Source organism: Lytechinus pictus, chromosome 4 (assembly GCF_037042905.1).
Source record: "Lytechinus pictus isolate F3 Inbred chromosome 4, Lp3.0, whole genome shotgun sequence".
In the NCBI taxonomy this organism is placed as follows: domain Eukaryota; kingdom Metazoa; phylum Echinodermata; class Echinoidea; order Temnopleuroida; family Toxopneustidae; genus Lytechinus; species Lytechinus pictus.
In genome coordinates this window covers 28,711,488-28,734,954 of record NC_087248.1, presented here as the reverse complement: position 1 = coordinate 28,734,954, position 23,467 = coordinate 28,711,488, and the positions used below count along the sequence as shown (strand labels likewise).

Genomic DNA, 23,467 nt, shown 5'->3' with positions numbered 1-23,467 from the left:
AATCTGCAACCATGGGTTCTAGTAGGTCCATGGTTCAAACAATGGTTTTAAAAACCACCTTATGAATTCCGCCAAAGTATTTGACAGATAAATGATTAATTAATTTTGTCATTTTCATGCCGCATTGTCGCCTCAAATGAGTGCTTTTGGTGTTCATTTCTATCGATCAAAACTTTGAAAATCGACACTCATGATCAGCTTGGCAACATAATGCAATGGAGAAGCAAAAAGGAAGGAGGTGGATAGAGGGTTATATACATTAAATTATGTACAGTGGTGTGATGTCAAAGGTCATAACAAGGTACATCAAAGAGGCTGTTCTCACTACGTTCCTAAAACTAGTTTACTGGAAACTAGTTTAACGCATAGTGAGAACGGTCAAAGCGGTCTTGGAAGCGATCTTCCAAACCAGTTTGGAAAACCACCTCGCGATGTAGTTTTCAAGATCGCTTTGCCTCGTTAAACTGGTTTTAGCGTAAGTGAGGACACAACCGTTCTTCGGGGAGCGATCTTCGCATATTTTGAGCGCGCTACTCCACACGACAGGTGTAGAATGCCTATGCTGCGGTTTCGAATTTCGCGCGAAACGTGTCACCCCACTGAGAGCGTTTCCATAGCAACAAGAGCGCTTTACGTGAAGTGATTTTGAAAACCACTTTCGTGTGATCAAGTGGGAACGCTAGCAAAGCGATCTTCCAAAGTGGTTTCCTGAATCGGTTTCCAGTAAACTAGTTTTAGAAAGCGTAATGAGAACGGCCTCAATGTCTCTGGATCTGGAGGAAGGGGATATGAATTGGGTAGGACTATACATGTTACAGGTCAAAGGGGAGGGGCATACATCAAGGACCCTGGATCTGTTGACTGGCGAATCTATCACCATGACGATTGCTCATGACAACACGACATTGCTGTAAACATCAAGTACATGTTGTATGAGGATTCAATTGCTGGCTCACTTAACACCTATATGTACTTCAAAGTTCAGGCCATCCCCACCGGCAATTTGGGTTGACTTCATTGAATTATCATGCAAGTACAATGCTGAAAATGTAGTTGAAATCTGAAATCAGACATGGTATGGGAAAGTATAAAATGCCATTAATTTTCCTTATTTTCACACAAACAGTATGCAGAGCCTATAGTCTGAATGCAAGTGAGGGAAAGTGATACCAAACACTCTCTTTTTTTTGTATCATTGCATCATTTGTATTTGTTTTATTATTATTTCTTTATCTATTCATTTTTCTTTTGTTTGTTTGTTCGTTCGTTCATTCATTCATTATTTATTGATTAATTTTTTTTTTTTTTTTTTTTATTTATTCATTTATTTATTTCATTTTATTCTATTTACTTATTTTTTTGTTTCTTTTGTTGGGGGGGGCATAATATGCTTCTGTTCCAATCCATGATCCTTGCATAAAACAAAAAAAAAATTGTCAAATTTCTGTAATTATCATGACAGGCATTCCAGTAGCACCATCTTTCTAGAAATAATTTATGCAGAGGTGCACTATTACCCCAGGCTTTAGCTTGAGCTGCCCTTTACACCGATTAGTTTTCAAGGAATTAATCCTGTTTATAGGTACTAGGTATTAGGTAAAACACCTGGGTTGAGTGCAGCACAATGTGGGTAAATTTCTTGCTGAAGGAAACAGGCCACGACTGGGATTTGAACCCACGACCATCCGGTTGAAAGACGAGTCAGAACAACTACATGTAGAACACTTGTTTCAATATCTTGATTCTTTGTGTGAACTCTATTACATGTAGCAAAAGGTAAAGATCATTATTTACCTCTGTGAAGATATCATGATTAATCATTACTGACACTTCACTACCATACTAATTTTCATATTTCCTTTCTTCATTGCACATATATCAGCAATAAAGTGTCTGAGCAAGTAGACTTTATTTGATTGAGTGTCAAACTGCTGGCTTAAAATAGAAAGCCTATTACACCTTGGTCTCATTAATATTTGACAGAATGACAACCGAAAAGATTAGAGCTGCCTGTCAAAATAATATAAATAAATAGAGAAAAATTTATGACATATTGCCAGCAACTAAACTACATGAATACTGTATAGTACATGTACATTGCATACATACAGAGCAGTATGGAAGAAGTAGAATACTACATGTAGATGATGTACACATGTAAATTAAAAGGCATTTATTTAAGAGGTTATTAATTTTCTCACAAAATAGAAATAATTAGAAATGAATTTCTAAAGTATTTTAAGAAATAATGAATGCGAGCCTATGCTATAAATAAGATTTCAACCTGGAAAATAAACTGCTTGGCATAACTTTCTATTCATGGACAGGATTATTTTATATTCCATTTGATCTTTTTTCTGTTTATTTAATATAAAGGCATAAAATCATTGATCTAGCAAAAATCTCAAGCTATGATCAATGCATGAGGCTATGTAATATTGGTGCAAAGATGGGGGCGATAAGGCGAGGTTCCCTGCCCCCTTCTACCCCCCCCCCCCTCCTTGGGACAACAAAACAATGCTATTCCCATTATGCTTGTATGGAAGCCACTAAAAACAGTGGAAAATTCCACCATGAACCTATCCAGCTATTTGTCCTACGAGAGCGACGGAGCGCCCAAACAGGCATCCTCTCCATTTAAATGTTTCTAGTCTGAAACCCCAGACTCTATTTGCTGGTGAGAAGTCGGAATTAAAAAAGCCAAGATTATAACAGCTGAGTAAGGATTCAGAAAATTTTAAGAATAGATTGAATTATTATACAAGAATGGCCAAACCCAAAATCAAAGAATATGATACACCTGAGCAAATAAAACATATTATTATTAAAGTCCACCCACACCTCATTTCATCTTGAAATTATAAATGTTTGCTCTCAAGTTCTATTCGACAAATAACTTGTGATGATGTCAGGTGCCTCAGAAACATGTCGATATTAAAGCCAATCACAAAATGGAATTAATAAAATGTCAAGTTGAAACTCATTTGACTTGTTTTTGCACACAGGAAAACAGGATATTCCTGGCTGATATATTCTATTGGCAATTCTTTTTGATGTACATGTATGAGGTGAAAAGAGAAAGAGAGCAAAGATGATGGTGGGAATGGATTTAAAGAATATGAATTTCCCTTTTTGGCCCCTATGGAGACTTCATACATGTTTTTTCCTTGGGGGGGGGGGGGAGAGGTACTTTAAAATAGAAGCATTCAAGCAGCCTGGGAGTCAGGCTAACAAAATGTGTTAATACCTTAATTCTACACCCAAACAGGGCTATATGTTGAGCCTTTTGGCAAACAATGTTTACTATACCATTTACACCCTTTGGGTCCAGTTTTCATTCAAGTAGTAGAAACAGAGTCACAAGTACATAGGCCCTAACAACTAAAGTTATTCATCCCCTCTCAGGTTTTCTTCTTTTTCCTTTTAAAATGTTTTCCCCTCAATATGATCAGCTGTTTATTTATTTATTCAAAATAATAAAATATATTCAAATAACAAAGTTATTGAATTTTGAAGATTTGCATTATTCCGGTGAAACCGTTCTAGGCATGTCTGTATGAATATTCATTAAGTGGGCTGATAATGTCACATCCCCACTTGTTCTTTTGTATTTTATTATATGAAATTAGGTTTATTCAAAAAATTTCTACCGAGAACTAAAACAATTGGATTGAAAACTGAATAAGTGCATTAATTATATATTGCCGCAACTTATTTCATCATAATGGAGACACATCATTTACGTATGTGAAAAAATTAAACATTCATAATTTCATGTAATAACATAAGAAAAAGGAAATTGGCGATGGGACATCTTCAGGCCACCTAATGAATATTCATGACGATGTGCATAACTGTTTTCACAAAATATTCATAAACTTTAAAATTCAATAACTTTGTTATTTGTCATCCGATTTTGATGAAATTTTCAACATTTTGCTCGGTGAATTTTACTCTATTTATTTAGATATAAATATTTTCAGCCTGGACCATCCCTTTAAAACTAAATCTAGGCCATGCAGGCCCACAAATTCACAGGAGGTTATTAAATCAATTCATATCCAATGTAAAAATAATCTGTTCACCTCCTGACCCACATTGTGTTTATTGTTGGTGAGATAATTTTGGCGATAGTGACCAACAGGCGGCTGATGGATGGCTGACTACTAACAGTCCGCCTGACCTATTTCTGTATCACTGGGTAGGAATACATTTATCTGTAGAGTGTAGGCCCATATGTTAGACCTCGATTGACCATGAGAGGCGAGCCTACATTAAACAGTAGATCATAAAAAATTTAATACAGTTAAAAATTAAACCAAAAATGTCACATTTAATGCAAGTTCAAACTTTGGCGAGGTGCTACTGAGTACTGACAAAAAAAAAAAATATATTGTTGCATGCAGCAGGGGGGGGGGGTGGACTTGTATTAACAACCGTTTGAAATGGGCAAAAATAGGTGAAATTATTGAAATCTCGAAATCGAAATTCTTAGATACATTTTTTTTCTCATCAAGATGACTTATAAAGAAAGAGATGCAAAATAGGGGCTATAATACTAGTCCTTTGGCAACAAATTAAAATTCCCCAAACCTGCAAATTCATGTGTGAAACCATTAGGCCTACAATCCTTAATTTTGCCCACAGAGATTTTACTATGAAGGCCTATACCGTTACATACTGGTGTATGTAAACCTACATACTGCGAGAGGTCTGAGTCAATGTAGAGTGCAGGTTTAAAAAATGCATTGTAATGCACTTTAATAATAAAAACAGTAATACACTGAAATTCACCAAAATTCTGGAGATTTTGAATATGATAAATATCTTCCAATTATGCTAATTTTCATAGTACTGTACATGTATTCGATGCAATCTAAGGAGGAATTGAAAAACAGATACTATTATTTTGCTGCCAAGTGCCAATTATAGCCTTTGAAACATTCATTTTGTCTCTGATGTGAGAGCCTGGTACATATATTATATCCCAGAGGCCTTTAATTTGCATGTTGAACTTGAATAGAGGTTATTGTCCGACAGAAAGCCTGATAATGTACAGATGGCATTCACAACGAACCTACATGTATTGTACACCTTCATAATGACAGGAAATGTTTCCAGCGCGTGAATGTCACATGCAACTTTCCGGCACACAACAGTGTGCGAATGTGCGGTGTATGGATGAGGGTGGGTGGAGAGGGTGACAGACAGTGAGAGAGAGAGTAGGGGAGAGGGTGGGGGAGATGGAGGGGGTTTATTGTACAGCAAAGTGAATGGACAATGGGAATCATAGGAGTGCCACAAGGGGAAACAGATGAATGGGGAAAAAAAGTGGAGGGATACATGCAGAACATTATCAAGGTTATCTAAGTCCACCACCACAGCCAGTTGAATTGAAATTTGAATAGTGTAAATGCCTTTTTAAAAAATTCATTACAAATCAATATAAAAAGAAAGATATGACATTTCAAATTTAGGCTGAATAAAAAATGACAGCTACATGTACATACATAAAGTACATAACAAAAGACATGTACATGTACATATGCAGTTTACAAATGAAGATGTCGCACATTCATGTTTTCAGGGTATGACCGTATAAATATAGATTTGATAATAGAGAAGGCCTCGATTTAATTCATAAGTAACACTAATCATCATCATCGTCATCATCATCACCGATGATTATCTGGACAATCAACTTGCTATTGTCAAGTACGCGTAACACAGGAGGGCTGTCTGCGCCATTTCTGATCCAGAAAATTATTCCGATCTTAAAAATTTCAAGATTATTTGCAATGGAGATGCAATCATCGCGATAGTTCGCTGGATTAATCTCAAGCTTGCAATCCTAAGTCTTCGGAGGATTATTTGCAAAAAGCGCTATTTATGAATTATCCCGCTAATTCGCAGGACTGTGCAGACGCACTCGAGATTTGACTCGATTCGACGGAATTATTCATTCACGACGTCGGACCTTAATGCATCAATACCTCACTCGAGCACGAATTACTCTTCTTTCGCTGGTGGAGATGGGGTTTCTTGAATCTCGAGATTAATCGCGAAGAGGGCTGATCGGGCTAAAATCTCGAGATTGAGCAAACTCGGGCTGGTGCAGCAGCGCCTAGGGACTTCCTCTCGATGTAACTTTATATCAGCCTGATGGATTTGTAATCAAAATTTTACATTGAGATAATGATGCGGTATTTGTGCACCTCATGACTGAACATTCACTGCGTCTGTCAAGGAATTAAAATCCCGATATATTTTCATTCTAAAGATGTACTTTTGACAAAAGATGGGGGCTTCAACAAAGAGAGTTATTTATGAATAACCCCAAATACAAAGCTTAAGCTCAGGTATGTCCATGTATTAAATGCAATATATACAAAATGACTTATGATTACTTTTTGTATGTACATAAAAGCCATACTACAGTCCAGAAAAGCTCCCAGAATAGTATTTGTTTGAAAATTATAATCATAAGTTTAAATTTTGTGTGTCTGATTAAAAGAAATTGGGGGGTAATCTACCAGGGCACAATAGTTACTTGATATTTTGCCAGTGTGAAAAAAAATACTCAGAATACCCCCCCCAAAAAAAAAACACACACACACACACGCAAATTAGTAGTCAGGGGTAGTGTTCCAAATTATGAGAAGTTTGGCAAATATGCAGCAGTTTTTCTGTTAATATATTCACGTTTTCAATATTCAATATTAAAGGGAAAAGGATGCAATTATTTGTTCTTGACTTTTACAAAAGGAACATTTCAAGACTCACATTTTTTTTGCCCCAAAAGGGCTTTGGTCATGGACCCACCCTTAGCAGCTCAGCTACATACATGTAGGATCTGACCATAATGCATCGAATTCCCTAAAATGCATTTGAAGTACCGTACATGTACTGTATATTTCCAGCAGCCAAGATTACCCTTGCTCTCTCAAGTTCACCATGTAACCTTGACAAAAGTCAAATTTCACTAATAACTCTCTAGGCGGTGCTGCACCAGCCCGAGTTTGCTCAATCTCAAGATTTTAGCCCGATCGGCCCTCTTCGCGATTAATCTCAAGATTCAAGAAACCCTGTCTCCATCATCGCAAGAAGAGCGATTCCTGCTCGAGCAAGGCATCGATGCATTATGGTCTGACGCCGTGAATAAATAATCCCGAGTGCGTCTGCACCTGCGAATTAGGGGGATAATTCGTACAATAGCACGCTATTTTGCAAATAATCCCAAGTTGACTTTGGATTGCAATCTCGAGATTAATCCTACGAACTAGCGCGTTAATTGCGTCTCCGTTCCAAATAATCTCAAGATTGTTCAGATTGGGATAATTTGCCGGATCAAAAAGAGCGCGCTAATTTGAAAACTCGGGCTGGTGCAGACGGCCCTTCTGGTAAAGGTCACCAGGGTCCCTGTAAAATAAAGCTAAGCGATTGATCATGGGGTTGAATTGTACTATTGATCATGCACAATAATTAATGCAATCAATCATAGAAATCAGCCCACCAATCAATTGCTGTGCTTCATACTACTGGGGTCTTGTTCTTGACTCTTCAAACAAAACAAACCCAGGCCAAAACATATACCAGGGCAGTCTGATTGTATGTCATACCTTGGGGCAAAACCTAGCAACAAATTGCTTCAAAGTTTAATACAAAAGGGGTAAGGTGACATCTATACACGTGACGGATAAATTAGTTTACGAAAATTGTATGTCGGATTCATCGGATTGTGCATTTTGTACCGTGGTCCCATCGGATGTTGCTGATGCCGGGCATTTCCTTGAACTTGAGAGAACGACCTGGGTCCTGTGACACAAAGGTTTGCAATGGATTGCCAATAGCCTACATGTACATAAAGGGTAATTCTGATTGGTTCCTGGTTTTGTGGGTTGAAAAAATGTGTATGCCACAAGGATCTTGATTGGCTGTTGCCATAATGAATACAAACCTTTGTGTTATCTACAGAGCCCCCTCCCCCCCAAAAAAAAAATATATAGAGATATATTCCTTCACAATTGCTATAAGCTGCTGAAATCTGTGTAAATGTGTCTGGTTCTCATGAAGGCACATTAAAATGCTCCTTTTTCAGCTTGCACTGATTCTACATTAATACTTTTTTTAACTGAAAAAATGGTGTGTTTTTAAACAAATGTTGGGGGCTAAATAGCCATACCCCTGTCTACATTTTCTGCTGCTCTAATTGAGGCCACACAGAGACAATTATTGCCGAACGTGTTGTTTAACACTTTTGAAGAACATTTGATATTGACATAACATTGCAATTCATGCACCAAGTGAAATCGTTCATCAGGAACCTTGGGAAAATGGGCCGAACAAATATCCACCTTTGCATGACCTAGAAGCCATCTTGCATGAAGCAATAATAGATCTATAGCCTTTAACAAGATATTATAAGTGGTGATACTAAATGACTATGGAAATAGTATCCTTCCCCTCATTTTATATCCCTTACTTAAGATTGTTGTATTGAGAGTGTACACAAGGAGAAAAAGAATAGTTTTACTACGAAAAACGTTTGCCATGAAATAGTTCATTTTCCTTGCTGACGTCACGCATAGTCCATTTTTTCCCTAGGGAAAAAGTGAACTATACGTTTTTTGACCCCGCCCCCTACTCGATTCGCGAGCTGTGCGGCGCGATGCGAGCAGAGCGCTGCTCAGCCCTACGGTACTCTCTACTGCATGCCATGGGAAACTTTCGGCGAGCTGCACTAACCAGGTGCGCTCGCTGAACAGACGATCAATACGACAAGGCTTATTGTTTTCTCAACTTCTCAACGATTGTTCCATCATCGACTTATTAAAAATCATTTTGCTGTAAAAGTCGGGTATCAACAAAGAATATCGTATGAAGAATATATATGAGTGGAAGGGATATAAAACAAATATACAATGACCCATTCTCGGAACTGGCTAAAACTATTTGCACTCAGGAACATAACATAGAACTATTCTCCCTCGGGCCGATGGCCCTCGGGAGAATAGTACTATATGATGTTCCTTCGATGCGAATAGTTTTAGCCAGATCCTCGAGTGTCATTGTATAATATTCTGTAGACTTTCTGATATACACAGTTTGTGTCAATTTTTTTTCAATGCACCTTTGCAAACCCCCCAAAAAAGCAAGAATCAAAGACCCTATATCAATCTTCTACCATGGGCGCGTCGTGGTCTAGTGGTTCTGACTCTTGCCTTTCAAACAGAGGGTCGTAGGTTCGAATCTTAGCCATGGCGTGTTAATTTTCGTTCAGCAAGATATTTATCCACACTGTGCTGCACTCAACCCAGGTGAGGTGAATGGGTACCCGGCAGGATTAATTCCTTGAATGCACGAGCACTGAAAGGCAGCTTGAGCTAAAAAAAATATAATAATAATAACAATGTGCCTTGGAATAGATTGTTTGTAGGTAGATGGCACTATACAAATGCCTTTTATTATTATTACATGTCCAAGTAACTCTATATGATGCCAAGAGAAATGTCTAAAAATGCTAGAAAATTCACTTTATCCATTTTAATAGAATACATTATCTTTTTTTTTTTTTGGGGGGGGGCCGGGGGGGGGTGTCACTAGTCAATCCATGCATATATGTATGGTAGCATTTAGCAGATTTTTTTTTTTGAAGGCTTCACTTTAATCTATGAAAAAGCATGAGCTCCACTCAAGTGCTCACCTAAATCGTTCACACAACACTTGAGTGAAGGTAGCGGTAGAGGTTTATACAGGTGCAGTGGTTACTCCCACTCAAAATAAGAACTCCCCATCTCTTTTTCTTCACTGCTTTTCACCCTTTTGAAATAAATCCCCTAGTTTCCACATAAACCTCAATGATAATGTCCCAGCAAATAAGGGTAGGTATAGGCCTATTTATTAACAATTCCCCTTCCCCCCCCCCCTTTCATCTTTCCAAACTACACAACCTTCCAAAATCAAGCATCTTCCATCTCTTCCCCATCTTTTCTCTTTCTCTTTTCCCTTCCTTATAAAAATATCAGCTTGAACTTGAAGACAGTAAAAAAAGCAGAATATACATATAGAAGTATCAGTTCCTCCCCACTTTCTTGTTTCCTACATGTGTACCCCACCCCCCTCCAGGGCCCCGTAACACATAGGTTAGCGATTGATCGCAAGCTTGATTTTCACGAATGATTGTACATTGTAGTTAATGGAATCGATCGTAGAAAAATGTTCTACAATCATTGCTAAGTTTTGTGTTACGGTCCCCAGATCTGCTTTCTACAGTCTCCCCTTTTTTCACCATTCTGCTCGCCTCCCATACTACATGTACACATCCTTCTTGCATCAATATATATGCCCTATAGGACCGCCATTGCCGTGTTCTGTTGTTGTGCATCTTATTACTCCTTTAAGAAAAGGCAAATATTTTTTTTCAGACCATGGAGCATGGGAGGTCATCTTAATTTCCTCCTTTCATTGATCGCTCAAGATGTAGATCTGACATGCAAGATGCTAAGATGCTCAGGGGACATGATAACAAGGTTTTTTTTAAAAAGAATACCTGTGAAAAAAAGCAGTTTATCCTTTTCAAAACAAGAGGAAATTATCTGAAATACAAATTCATCATTCCATGAACAAGCTTTATCTTTATGATACGCCCACGTGGACATACTTTTTTAGCAGAAAGGAAGAAAATAGACAGTAACTGTTTATTCATATTTGACCTTTATACTTGTTTTTATATCAAACATTTTAACTTGGTTTTTATTTGAATGTAGGTAAAGATATATATTTTTATAAGTCTTTGGTATGACTCGGCCGGGATCGAACCTACGACCTCCCGTTCATGAGGCGGGCGCTCTACCACTGAGCCAAACCTACATGTACACGATAAAACAAAATGTAACAATTGAAACAAAATAAGCAAATCACTTACAAGAATGGCAATGTAATTCCTGTAGTCGTACGGAAGGGGTCCGTTCCCTCGCAGCATGAAGTCTTGGGTACGGCAGAAAGCGGCAAGGTACTGAGGATGTAGGCCCATCACCGCAGTGAGGTGGTCCAGTCTTTGGTTCTGTACAAATACATCGGTGAAGATTTCCCGCACCTATATTACGTACAACAAGAAAATATTGAGTGTTAAAACCAATGAATACATATATGAATTTGCAGTTCAGATGCACTTATACTAGAAAGATATAAGAAAATTAACTGAAATTGAAACTACATGTATTAAATCAAACTTGGACTTTATAGCTCAGAAGGGCTGTGCCATGCAGAATGTCAGGGGGCAGTTAAAACCTTTAATCTCAAAACTAAAAAAAAAAATGAAGACAATTAAAATGAAAACTCTATTTTAGAGTTGTGACATAAGAAAGTACCAGGTACAAACTTCTTTTGCCTAGAAAGAAAATAGTTCTCTGCAGAAAAAAAAAGATTTTAAAGAAAAAGTGAGATAGATGTATCTTATTCAGGAATCAAGATTTGAACTTGCAGTGTGGTTATCCTCGTGCAATTAAACCTCCAAAGGAAATTGTTTTGAGGTATATGAAATCAAAATAAAAGAATGAATGGCAATTCCTTGCAAATCATATGACCAAGAGAAAATAAGGCAATGTCAGAGTCCTCGAACCAATTTCCAAGCAAAATGGATTGCTGACTGCAAATACTGTGCAAGAAAACATTGGCAGATTTTAATCTAATAATTGTAATCATCCGACATCAATAACAGAGCCTTCAAAATAACTGATTACCAATCAGCATTTCACCAGCCTCTCCCCTCCCTTGCAGTATAAACTCTTACAGTACCTGTATATCATCATCAACTCCCATGCCTTCTATTACAACTGCAATGTCTTCAGAATGTTTTAAACAAGCAAGTTGCAAAAAATACACGTTTCCATGCATTCACAAATAAAGATAGCAGAACTATAATGCTCAAGATATCATCGAAGATGAGTCGGCATGGAACAGTAAAACCAAAACATACATGTAGTATTGTGAAATAGCACGTTAAAAAATCCCCTTCAACTCAAACTTAAATGGACCAAAGTCTACACCTAGTAAAAATAGCATGTTTTCAGAATGGACCATCATGAATATGTTCTGGGTCCTGTAACACAAAGGTTAGCGATTGATCGGACGCTTGATTTTTACGATTGATTGTACATTGTAGTCAATGCAATCAATCATAGAAAAATGTTCTATGATCATTGCTATTAGCTTTGTGTTACGGGCCCCTGGATGTAATAATTGATATGAAATTATGATAAAGAAGCCAGTATCATTTGACAGCCCCTCTTGAGGCAAACATACTTTGTGAAATTAGTTTTAAATTTTATACAATTTTGAAAGGGTAGAAATGAGAATGCATACATGTGCAAGACCACTTCTATTTAATAATCTAGAATGTATCATGCATTTTGTAATTTGATTATATGGAAATAAAAAGGTTTTTTTATACTTATAGGGCCTATATAAGTACAAAATGGGTGAAGTTAACTACATGTGCGCAAGAAATAAATTCATAACAAATAGGCCTCATGTACATGTATATCAGGGAAGTTAAGAATTTTTAGGGCAATTTTTGCCACATTATTGGCGTGATTTCTAAATTTGGGGGCTATTTATTTCATTTTGGGGGCTATTTTTTTGGTTAAACAAGCAATTAAGCTGTAAAATCATATCTCATTACTCTGCTCTACATGTATGTAAAATATTGATTTTCTAAATGCTCTTGAATATTTTTGTGGCAGACCTATTAAAGGGCAACTTTAGAAAAGGTGGCTGTCCTGGAGCATTCATTTTTGCAATTTATTAGAGTAATTTTAGCTGTCTTGAGGGCAAAATTGCCCATTGCCCTAAAGTAATTCCTACACTGGTACATTTATGTATTTCCATGTTTTACAATGCCTCCTTTAATAGTCATCCTCATCCAATGCTAGCCAGACAGTTGTAGGCAATGAAATAAACAGTTGATATCTTTTATAATCTGAATTGTAGTTTTGTTTTCAATCACCATTTCTGAGTCAGAAACAAGAATGATGAGGGGAAACCAGAAAACAAACACAACTCATGTCAAAGATAACAAATAATGAGAACCTGCATACATGTAATAATGTACAACTTCACAAAGTATTTGTATCTCTTTCACTGGTCAAGGATTCAAAATATACCAGGGTAGAAAATAATTATTTTTTACGGGCCATTTTCTTTTCCACATTGGGGCAATTTTGGAGGGGATATCTTAATTTCCAGGGCTACTTTTGTGCAACATGCAAGTTTGCTATCTCCCCTTCTTTTGTATGAAGAGCATTTTCTAAACTTTCTTAAATATTTCTTAAGTGGAAAATTTTAGGGCAACTTTGGAAACAATGGTCGCCCCAAAGCAATCAATTTGGAAAATTTGAGGGGAGATTTGGGCTGTCATTCATAGGGTGAAATCGTGAGTCACCCTCATGTACATGTATTTTCAATGCTTACATGTATATGCCAAAAAAAATACAAAGACCCAACAATAGTTGGTAAATTTTCCTATAAAGTCAACATTACTAATCAACTCTGTTGAGACCAAAGGAATCTGTTTGACTTAATAATAAAATCTTTTTTTTCTTTTATAGGGAGTCACGCCTTCTTCAGAAAACAAACCTGTTTATTCAGACAAATTGATTCTGGAAAATTAACAATGATAGATGATATTTTGTGGAAATGGAAGATTGATGTTTATTTGAATGAATGAATAAACATTTTGCATAATCTGGTCTACATATAAATATTGGAATTACTGCCTCGAATTGGGCAAGTAATAAAATATGGAAAGTTGACTTTCAATGAGCAAGTTTACCTGCATATTTGAATAGGCAATTAGGCATCTTAAGAAACAAAATGTCTTTCCCAGATAATTCCAAATATGTTTGAAACAGAAATTTTAATGTAGAAAATTTGTGAATGTGTCCTCGATAAGAAAAATAATGATTCCCATTAACAAACTATGCAATCTACAATGTAGGGACCATATCCGATTGTTATTTCAGGCAAGGCTAGGAAGAGTCAAGTGATAAAGATTGGGAACCGTGATATCATGCTATTTTTAGAAGTCTCCCACATGGACCAACAAGAAAGTAGGTTGATGGCATACTTCAAATTCAAGTTGTTGCTGGTTATTAGAACCTTAATTGTTAATGGAACACAAGGATTCTTGGGCTTATAAGGCAAAAATAGCCAAGATATACCAAGTAACCTCAGTAATTTGTGACTCGGTACAACAAAACAGGGAAATGGATTGAACGAAAGCAAGAAATATAAAACCCCTCCCCCCTTGACAACTTCTTTTCTCCCGCAGGCTATATGTATGCATAAAAGTCTGACAACAAATAATATGTAACAAGATACAATAAAAAGGTCTTTAAAAGCTACATTGCAAGAAAGTAAAGTATGACAGTTTTGTTTTTAAAAACTTTTCTTTACACTGAAATAGGAAAGCATTCAGACATGTATTTTGACTGAATACTATGGTAAACCCTGACTAGTGAGGAGAGCTTCATAACAGAAACTAGTTTTTCTTTTAGTCATTCTCAGGCACTAGTCGGTGGTAATTTATTCCTCTTGTACACATTCTTGTTGTCTTTTGCCTGGAAATGAAATAAATAAATAAATGGTGAAGCTATCATTCTACATTATTTCTGAAACCTTGGTTTTGAATGTCATGAATGTTAATGAATAAATGACATCTGATAACGAAGGCATAGAATTTAAAAGATAATAGAGATAAACCTACCATTAAATTCTGGAACTTGTATGATTCATTGCAAATTTCCCAATTAACAGACTCTGATTCACATTCTGGGCCTTCCATGTTTATTTTATTATTTGTCTTGCTACAATCCAGAAGGAGATCATCAAAACTTTGACATGACACTGGAGCTTATTCCAGCTCAAAAATATAAAATAAATCGCAAAGATGCTCAATACATAGCATACAGTGAAAGTGGTATCGAGCTTTACAGGTTGAAGTGAAACTTTCAAAGGATTCCTCTGATAATGTTGAATGATGCAGCAAAGTTTGAATGCAAACTGTTTCAACAAATCAGTGACGTCCTGCAGGGTGATCTAAAGTGGGCTGAATTCCCAAGTAGCTCAAAGGACACTGTCTTGGAATGTTGAAAAGAGTGAAGTTTGACAAACTTTCAATAGATCTTTCCAATCAAAATTTCCAATTTAATACCAAAATATGTCAGCAACACATACTGAAGTTCAGTAGAGAAGCATAAAAATGAAAGAAATACTAGTACGCTGTATTAAGAAGCACAACACTTCATCAAAGAAGATGTTTGCAGTTACTCAAAGGTGTTTGAACACATGTTCTGCTCCAAGACACAATTTGTACAAGTCAAGATGCAGATATTGTAGATCAAAATATAAAGGTATTTTCTTCAAGTGATTTGTTACTGCCTCACACTCAATTCAATTTAGAATTCTCTTGAGTGGCTGTATAAATTCGCTAGATGTTTATGTACAAAGCTACAATGGCATCATAGAGTCCATGTCAACCCTCTGTATGGATGCTTGATCTCTATAAATTTACGAGAACGAAACGTGATGGGTATCGGCAATACTGGTGTCACATGTACGGCAGAGAAACAGATCTATGGCAAGGCATGAGAAGATCTCCTGGAAAGATACTGCAAGATCTGTTACAATGTCAGCGGTGAAACTTGACATGGTTAATACAAACAAACAGTGGAGAAGCTTTCATCATCCGTGATGATCCAACAACCGATTACCAAACTAAATCCCGAGGTGTCCCGGTGCCACGCTTTTAAACCATGAAGATCTCGATCCAAAACAATGCAAGACAACGACAATGTGCAGGTTGAGGAAAGGGGGGGGGGGGGGGTGGAGCAGATTGGTGCAAGATAGACAGGTATAACTGGTGAGATTCCATCAATATGAATGGCAGCTTCCTCCATTTCTGGGGCAGATCGACACAAACTGGTGACTGCTTCTCTTGTAACTCTGGCTTTGGGAACATCGAGGGTGACGCATACTGGGCTACCCTGGATTCGATCCCAGATCAGGGTAGTGTCTCATGAAACAATACAGTCAGCGATTTTCAACGACTGTTGTTACAAGCTACCAAAATCCTTGCATTTGATTGGCTCAGAGCAAATTTGCCAGTGAAAATCACTGACTGCTTGTGTCATATGAGACACTCCCCAGTTTGGGTATGGAATCTAATTTGGTTATTTTGTAATACTCAGTAAGAGAAAGTCCCAGGGCGACACACTTCAGTACAGCAAAATCATTAACATTTTCGGGAATCATAAACCTCATTACATTTCGTGGTGATTTTGAAACCATTCTGGCAAAACTAATATTGGCAACCTTTCCACAACAAAACCAAAACAGCTGGGCATGAGAAGGAATTATTAGCACTTTGTCACTTACAGATTTGTACATTTTCTTTATTAGGAAAAATCATGTATGTAGATAAAAGTTGAAGGGAATGAAAGGATTTCAATATTGAGTGAGTTCATACAAAGAGGACAGCAAAAGAAATATGCTGCGGCTGAAATGTAAAAATAATAAAAATTATAATAACACTCCCCTTGTAACAGAATGAAAGACACCTAATAGCAAAGGGTGAGTTGTCCCTAAATGTCTCAAATAGACCTCATACGGTTAAAGTTGCAAAAAAGCCCCCATTAACGGTATATGTGGGGTTTTGCATCACATATGAGATCAGTTCTGCACAAATGAAATACTTGAAATTATGAAAACTGGTCAATCAGCATCAATGGTATTGTTCAAATCGTTCTTGGAGAGTGGTTTCACAAAAGAGTTAAGTGTGACTTAGAGTCATGCTTAAATGCCAACATGTAACACAACTATAATGTGCATTTTATTATTATTGGCACGCAGTATATAGAGAGTACTCTTGGCAAGACATTTTCACCAATGCGGAGAGGGGGTTTACACCGCATGCAACAGGGAATTTAAGCATGACTCTACTGTCACATCTAACTCTTTGTAAAACACCACAACTTCAGGGGGTGTTTCACAAACATTTAAAGTGTGACTCAGACCTGAATACAATTACATTTATTAAAAAAATACAACTAACCTGCTCATCTGTGCCATTCTCAACTCCCTGTATCTGTAAAATACAAACATAAAAAGAAAAGGGAAAGTTTCATTAGAGATTTGAAATACAGTCATGAAATCTAGGATCTCCTTGAAAGAAAAAGGCTGCAGAGTTATCAACCATAGAATGTAACAGGAGATTAAAAAAAAATCTTCTGAAGTAACGTAAGTATTCAAAGCTTCTGAAGCCCCCAGTTGTATAGAGTTAGGATGGTAGTACATGTAGGGATGTTTGATGTATTAGTTTGGCCTAAATAATGAGCAGATTTCCATTTTCAAATACAATTGGAAAGAAAAAATAGGCTTCATCAGAAACACCATTTCGAGCAAGAAAAGCAATAACTAGTCATCAATTTTCATCATAGCCTTACTACATTGCGTTACTAATGGGGTGTTGCAAGAAACTTGCGATTGAACGCAAATCGAACGCAACTCCCAAAATTGAGCGTAAGTCCTCCGATTAAACGCAAATCTGCAATTGAACGCAAGTTACGTTCAATCCTGTTGCAAGAAGAAGTTGCGTTTGATCAATTGAACGTAGATCAAGCGCAAGCTTTGCAATTGATTGCAAATCGAACGTAACTTATGTGAGATTTTGGAGGATGCGCAAAATTTGCGTTTGATTTACGTTCAATTGATTGTCCATAGGCTTGTGTACTGAAAATTCTGCAAAAATTTTCTTTTTGTATTTTGTTTTGAAAAATTGTGTAAATTATGCAATTTTTTTCAAGAAAAACTTGAAATAATGTTATTTTCAATCTTATAGGCCTCTTCAGCAATTATGCCATTTTTTTTACACAATTTCACTACATTCTCTCCTAATATGATTTTAAAATGTGTCAATCACCAAAAATATTCTGCTCTTGTTATCAGAGGTCATGGAATATTCAAATTGTGATTTCTGAAATAATTTGTATGAAAAAATATTGAAGAAATATCAATTCTCCATAGGCACAAAAAAGCCACTCTTCATTAAAACACTTCATGCACTGGCAAATGGTTATCAATATTTCTGAGGGTTTACAGTAAATACAACTCAGAATTTGTTTTGCAAGAGCACCAAATTGCTTCAATGCTTTCATTCATAAATATAATAATGAATAACATGCCCAATTAAGTTATTTTAGTTTGATTTTCAAATAAAACATACATTTCAGGAGATTGCTACACTTCAAAATCTGAAGCTCTCTTGTTTCTCTCTCTTTAATCATGAGATTGCATGGTAGATATATATCACACTTGCATACAGGGATGAGGTCGAGGCTGATTCTTCCGAGTCATGAGGCAGCTTGAGAGAACTTCCCATAGATTCTGTACAGTGACTCGGACCAAGGCCAGCAAAATGTTGTCGCGAGGTCAGCATTGACTACATCCCTGCTTGGAAATGAAAAGATCCATTGATCTATGCACAAAAAGAACACTGCTCAAGACATTCATTATTGATGGACCTTTTATTTTTAATTTTCATTGTTTCTTACTCCTGAGGAATTACTTCTGAGATTCATTTATATCAAATAAAAATTCATATCATCTTCATCAAGTGTTTTACCACTGAATGTCAGCCCACAGTCCTTAATGTTGGCAAGAAGAATCCATAGAAGTCCAGTCAGGAAAGCCACAAGCTTCTCTGCTTGAAGGAACAAATTTGGTTTCCAGAAGCAGTCTAATTTGAGATGACTTTGGAGAGCTCCATGGAGTGAAGTTTTTAAACCAGCAACACCCTCATTCTGAAGTCCACTCTAATAAGATGTTACTACAGACAGGAGCAGCTCTGAATTCAGTTCTGATAATCAAACTGTTCATAAAAAAATAATAATATAGGAAATAATGCAAGCCCATAACCATACATAGCTTGGGTTAGTTCAAATTTTGTCCTTTCAGTGCAAGAACGCCCTTAGCAAAACATTTTTGTGCACCCCATCAGTGCAGCAATGCCCCTATGCCTGCTGGTAAGGGCGTTGTTTGCAACGACAAGATGATATGATAGAGGGATAGTGGCTTACTCCTGAGACCATAATAATTGGCAATTTGCCATGATGTAATCTAAAAGTGTGAAAACTGATTGTTTTTCCCCAAATAAATGAATCATGGAAATTAAAATATGCAATAAATTAAATCAATGAAAGCAAAATTCACAATTTCATACAGTACACATTGGATGAGCACAACAACCACCCCCCCCCCCCCCCCCCATCAATGGGGGTGTCTTCATTGCTGAGAAGTCCAAGTCAAGATAGAGATTTGTATTTGCCTTTTTCATTTTGCATTATCCTTGGGTTAATGTGTTCAGATTTCACCCCCATCCGCATTACGATCATGGTGAATTATTAATAATACAGTTTACATGTAACCTACCATTTGAGAGTTGATAAAATGAATCAATCAGCTGGTTGCAAGAACACACATTGTAGCAGACACAGTTATGGTGGTTCGGAGGTTTCTTGTTTATTCCAGACTTCTTTGGCATCATAACTGTAGTAAGCAATTAAAAGCAAAAAGCAAAGAGATAAAACATGTTCATGAAATTAATATACAAGTTAAGCTCAGTTGCCAGGGTGTTAATCATTATAGTAGTCCCAGGGTGTTTTGATTAAAGTCACTTCTGGCCTGGGGAGGGGCACTATGGTTCCTCATCCATGGGCGGTGTAATTAAAAAAATTATGAAATCATACCTTTCGCTTTAATTTACTAAAAAAAAGCTCGTAATAGAATGCTAAACTTTGGTGTAGATATTCCTTTCTAGAGCATTCCTAACAACTTTACTTTAAAAAATCTGGTATAAAAATAAATTCCTTTCATGTTTTTTTTTAATATTTTTTCTTAACTTCTTAAATGTATTTCTTTTAATTGTTATTTTCAACACAAAGTTCATCAGTGACATTGAATTACTATTGTCAATAAAAAAATTACCCAATTATGAATATTGACTTTTTACATGTAATCATGTTTTTGTCTGACATGTACTTAAACAAACACAATGTTGCAAAATTTCCTGACCCTGTACCTGGGAATTGCAAATTTGGTCTCAAAAGTTGCGTGAGACTTGAAAGTAAAACGTCAGTCAATGGTGCGGTAATACAATTTTGAGTGGCAGATTTATTCTGAAAAATGTCAAGGGGGACCATATGCCCCCCCCCCCCCCGAGTATTGTACTTGATGTAAAAGGATGTAAAAAAAAATTATGATTATGCATTCAATATTAATAATGATGCACCAAATGAGACACCCTTTTACTGTAAGCACCTGGAAAAGCATTGTAATCATCCATTAAATAATTTAAAGAGAAAAAAGAAATCTGTCATCTATATAGCATCTCGATCATGTGCTTGCATAAAAATCAAGTTAAGACTAGAGTCAGTTACATAGTAGCCCGGGGGGGGGGGGGTTACTCACGAAATAATGCATATGGGGATGTGCCGCTGGAATGGGTCGCCTTTTTGGAAGAAATCCCTAAACATGGGGTATGGATTTATGCTGGAAAATCCCTGTACATGGCCCAATTTTTAGATACTGGCCTTAAACATGGGTCCATATTCTACTCCAATGTCTTAGGTGCAAATACAAAATTATCTTCCATTTTGGGCATTAACCTTTTTCTTTTTTTTTTGGCTTGTCAAGTTTTCCAGGCGAAAATGTGCCCCTCCCCCCCTTTTGGAAATCCTGGATCCGCCCCTGTAATGAATCCCCAATAATGGGCCCCTTTTTAGCCAAAATGACCTGTAAATATGGGTACGGGTTTCAAACCTTCAGTCGCACACCTTTGTCCAAACCAAATCTAAGTACCTACCCCCCCCCCCCCCGGCATAGTAGACCTACATATTGAATCTAAAAAATAGATGTATTATTTTAGGGGAAATTTAGGCTTACATGTATATCTTTTTATAATTATATGTGATGGATATTAAAAATGTGACTCATACGGCACATCATTACATATCAACGACACAAATAGACTGCCCTTGCAAAGAATCTCTTGTGCAATCTGCCCGTAAGAAATTTTAAAAAGAGCCCCGGGCGGGCAACTCCCTATTCAATGTTAAAACTTCCCCAAGAATGAGGCAGATGTGGCCAATAGATTCTGAAAAGTAGCCCAATACATGTAGACCCCCTATACTTTTTTCTTTTTTTTTCTTGTCTGGCGAGATATGTGGAGTCTGGAGAACCCCCCCCAAAAAAAAAAAATAATAATAATAAATAAATAAATAAAATGAAATGAAATAAATTAAAAAATAAGAATAAATAAATAATAATTTTTGTTTTAATCCTCCAAAGACAAAAGTCGAAACAGCAAAATTTTCACTTTATCCCAGGCCAGGCCAAGGAAAGTCCTAAAAAGGGAGGTTAACGTTAGACAGACTCTTAAGAGACAAATGGAGAGGATTTTTTTTCTTGTGGAAAAAAAAATAGAAGGTAAACTAATGGAATTTTTAAAGTCTTTATATTAATTTCTATTTACTGGATGGCTATTCGCCGTTGAAACCGATATAACTTAAAAATCATTTCCAATAGGAACAAAAATTATCTTTAAAGGTCATTTTCGATGTTTCATACATAATTAGAGCCTACAGTACATTTACTTGCTTCAGGGTGATTTTTTTTTAACAGCACTGCTGCACCAGCAATGACCTGCCGTGTTGTTGATACAACCGTGCATTACCGACACAAAAAGTCAAGTGTGGGACTGGGATTAAAAGTGTGCAGTAGAAAATTTGTTGAAGGTGAAATTTCGACCGGCAATGAAGATAGATTTTCACTGTTTTCAAAATAATTTTTTTCCCTGGCATAGGTCTAAAATATATAAATTCTCTGAAAACAAACATAATGGAGAAAGAATTGTCTGAAAAATGAATATTTTCTACTTACTCTCTTCCAGGTTCAAGATTGTTGCAAGCCAATATTTTGCTTTTTCGGCTAGTCTTGTGCTGCAGACCCTGTTTACAGCTGCAAATCGTCTGCAGATCAGCTGCAACTTGCGTTCAATCGCAAGCCTTTTTCTTGCAACGCAAATTGGCGATTGATTGCTAGTTGCAGTCGATCGGAATCGGCTGCAAAGTTGCAGTCGATTTGCAATCAATTGCAACGTAACTTTCTTGCAACGCCCCATAAGGCAACTTTCACTCAGTATACACGCACTCTGGCAATGTAGATGATAATTTCAATAAATGGTAGTTCCCATAAATCTATTCATGGGTCGCTTTCTAATCATATCAAAATTGTTTCCACTGCATTATTCTGATTGATATTGAAATTGTTGGAAAAATCAGGAAATGGATTGTGGTGGAGGTTTCGGACAAGTTCATAATTGCCAGCATCAGCAGGAGCGAACTGTTTTTCCTGCATGCAGATGTAGGCTGTGAATGGTGTAGAAAGGGTACTGTACTTTGACAACATGACCACACTCCCCAATGGGTTACCGCTATCTGGGATTTTTTCGCAAAATGATATAGTAATCAAATACATTTACACCTTTAAAATTCAACACAAAGTCCCTAAAAATCAAATGCAACTCTCCAATCAAAAGCATACATTGATTGGGGACTTTAATACATCTGGGGTAAGTTGCAGAAAGAGTTGCGTTTTATAAACGCAGGTAAAAAAAAATCAATTGCAAGTCCCAAATGCGTACTGTTCAAGTTGCGATTGATTGTAACTCTTTCTGCAACGGGCCCCAGAGGAACTTTTTTTTCTGATCTAAATAAAATAGGCCCATGGTCAAGTATACAACTGACAACAGGACCCTTGCTGTATAAAATAATTTTTTTTAAAGCCAATCGAATTGAGGAGCAACTACATGTATTCTTTATAAAACATTAATTAATCAATTCCATAATTCGGGTCAACAGCATGAAGACAATGCATTGGACATGTTCCTATTCTGGTTGGTGTTTCATAAAGCTATTCGTATTGAGAGCGACTTTAAAAACGGCTGGTGATCCTTTCTTGTGGTAAATGGCATTTATTCATGGCGATGGTTTAGCATGTGAGAAAGGATCACCAGTTGTTTTTAAGTCGATGTTGACTTAACAAACAGCTTTACGAAACAGCCCCTAGTCCTATACATGCATGGTGCCTATATGGTACAGTGTACTGTACTAACATTTTTAGTGAAGATACGGCTTCACTTGACATAATTTATGAACTGTCAGCTGAATACATAGGCCTATAATGAATAGGCCTTCAAACTCTTTCACCAGAGCATTAAGTTAATAATCTATATTAAAGCATAGGGATTTATTACATTGTTACTACCACGTCATTGTCAATAATAGAATAGCTGATAGGTCAAGAATCATATTTAGAGCATTATGGGCTACCTCCCACTCAATGGCATGCCCTC

The 23,467-nt window shown here is 36.7% G+C and overlaps 1 protein-coding gene across 1 annotated transcript in view; it reads right to left on the bottom strand.

Annotated features, from left to right (window-relative positions):
- Nucleotides 1–22,823, bottom strand: part of LOC129258680 (sestrin-1-like) — a 49,768-nt gene extending 26,945 nt beyond the window's left edge. Inside the window, exons 1-5 of the mRNA XM_064098777.1 lie at nucleotides 21,994–22,823; nucleotides 19,486–19,602; nucleotides 18,680–18,925; nucleotides 17,111–17,143; nucleotides 10,925–11,095 (exon numbers count right to left, since the gene is read on the bottom strand). Of these exons, the coding sequence (XP_063954847.1) occupies nucleotides 10,925–11,032 (108 nt within the window). The 5' untranslated portion in view covers nucleotides 11,033–11,095; nucleotides 17,111–17,143; nucleotides 18,680–18,925; nucleotides 19,486–19,602; nucleotides 21,994–22,823. The remainder of the gene's footprint in view (nucleotides 1–10,924; nucleotides 11,096–17,110; nucleotides 17,144–18,679; nucleotides 18,926–19,485; nucleotides 19,603–21,993) is intronic.
- Between the last annotated feature and the right edge of the window lie 644 nt (nucleotides 22,824–23,467).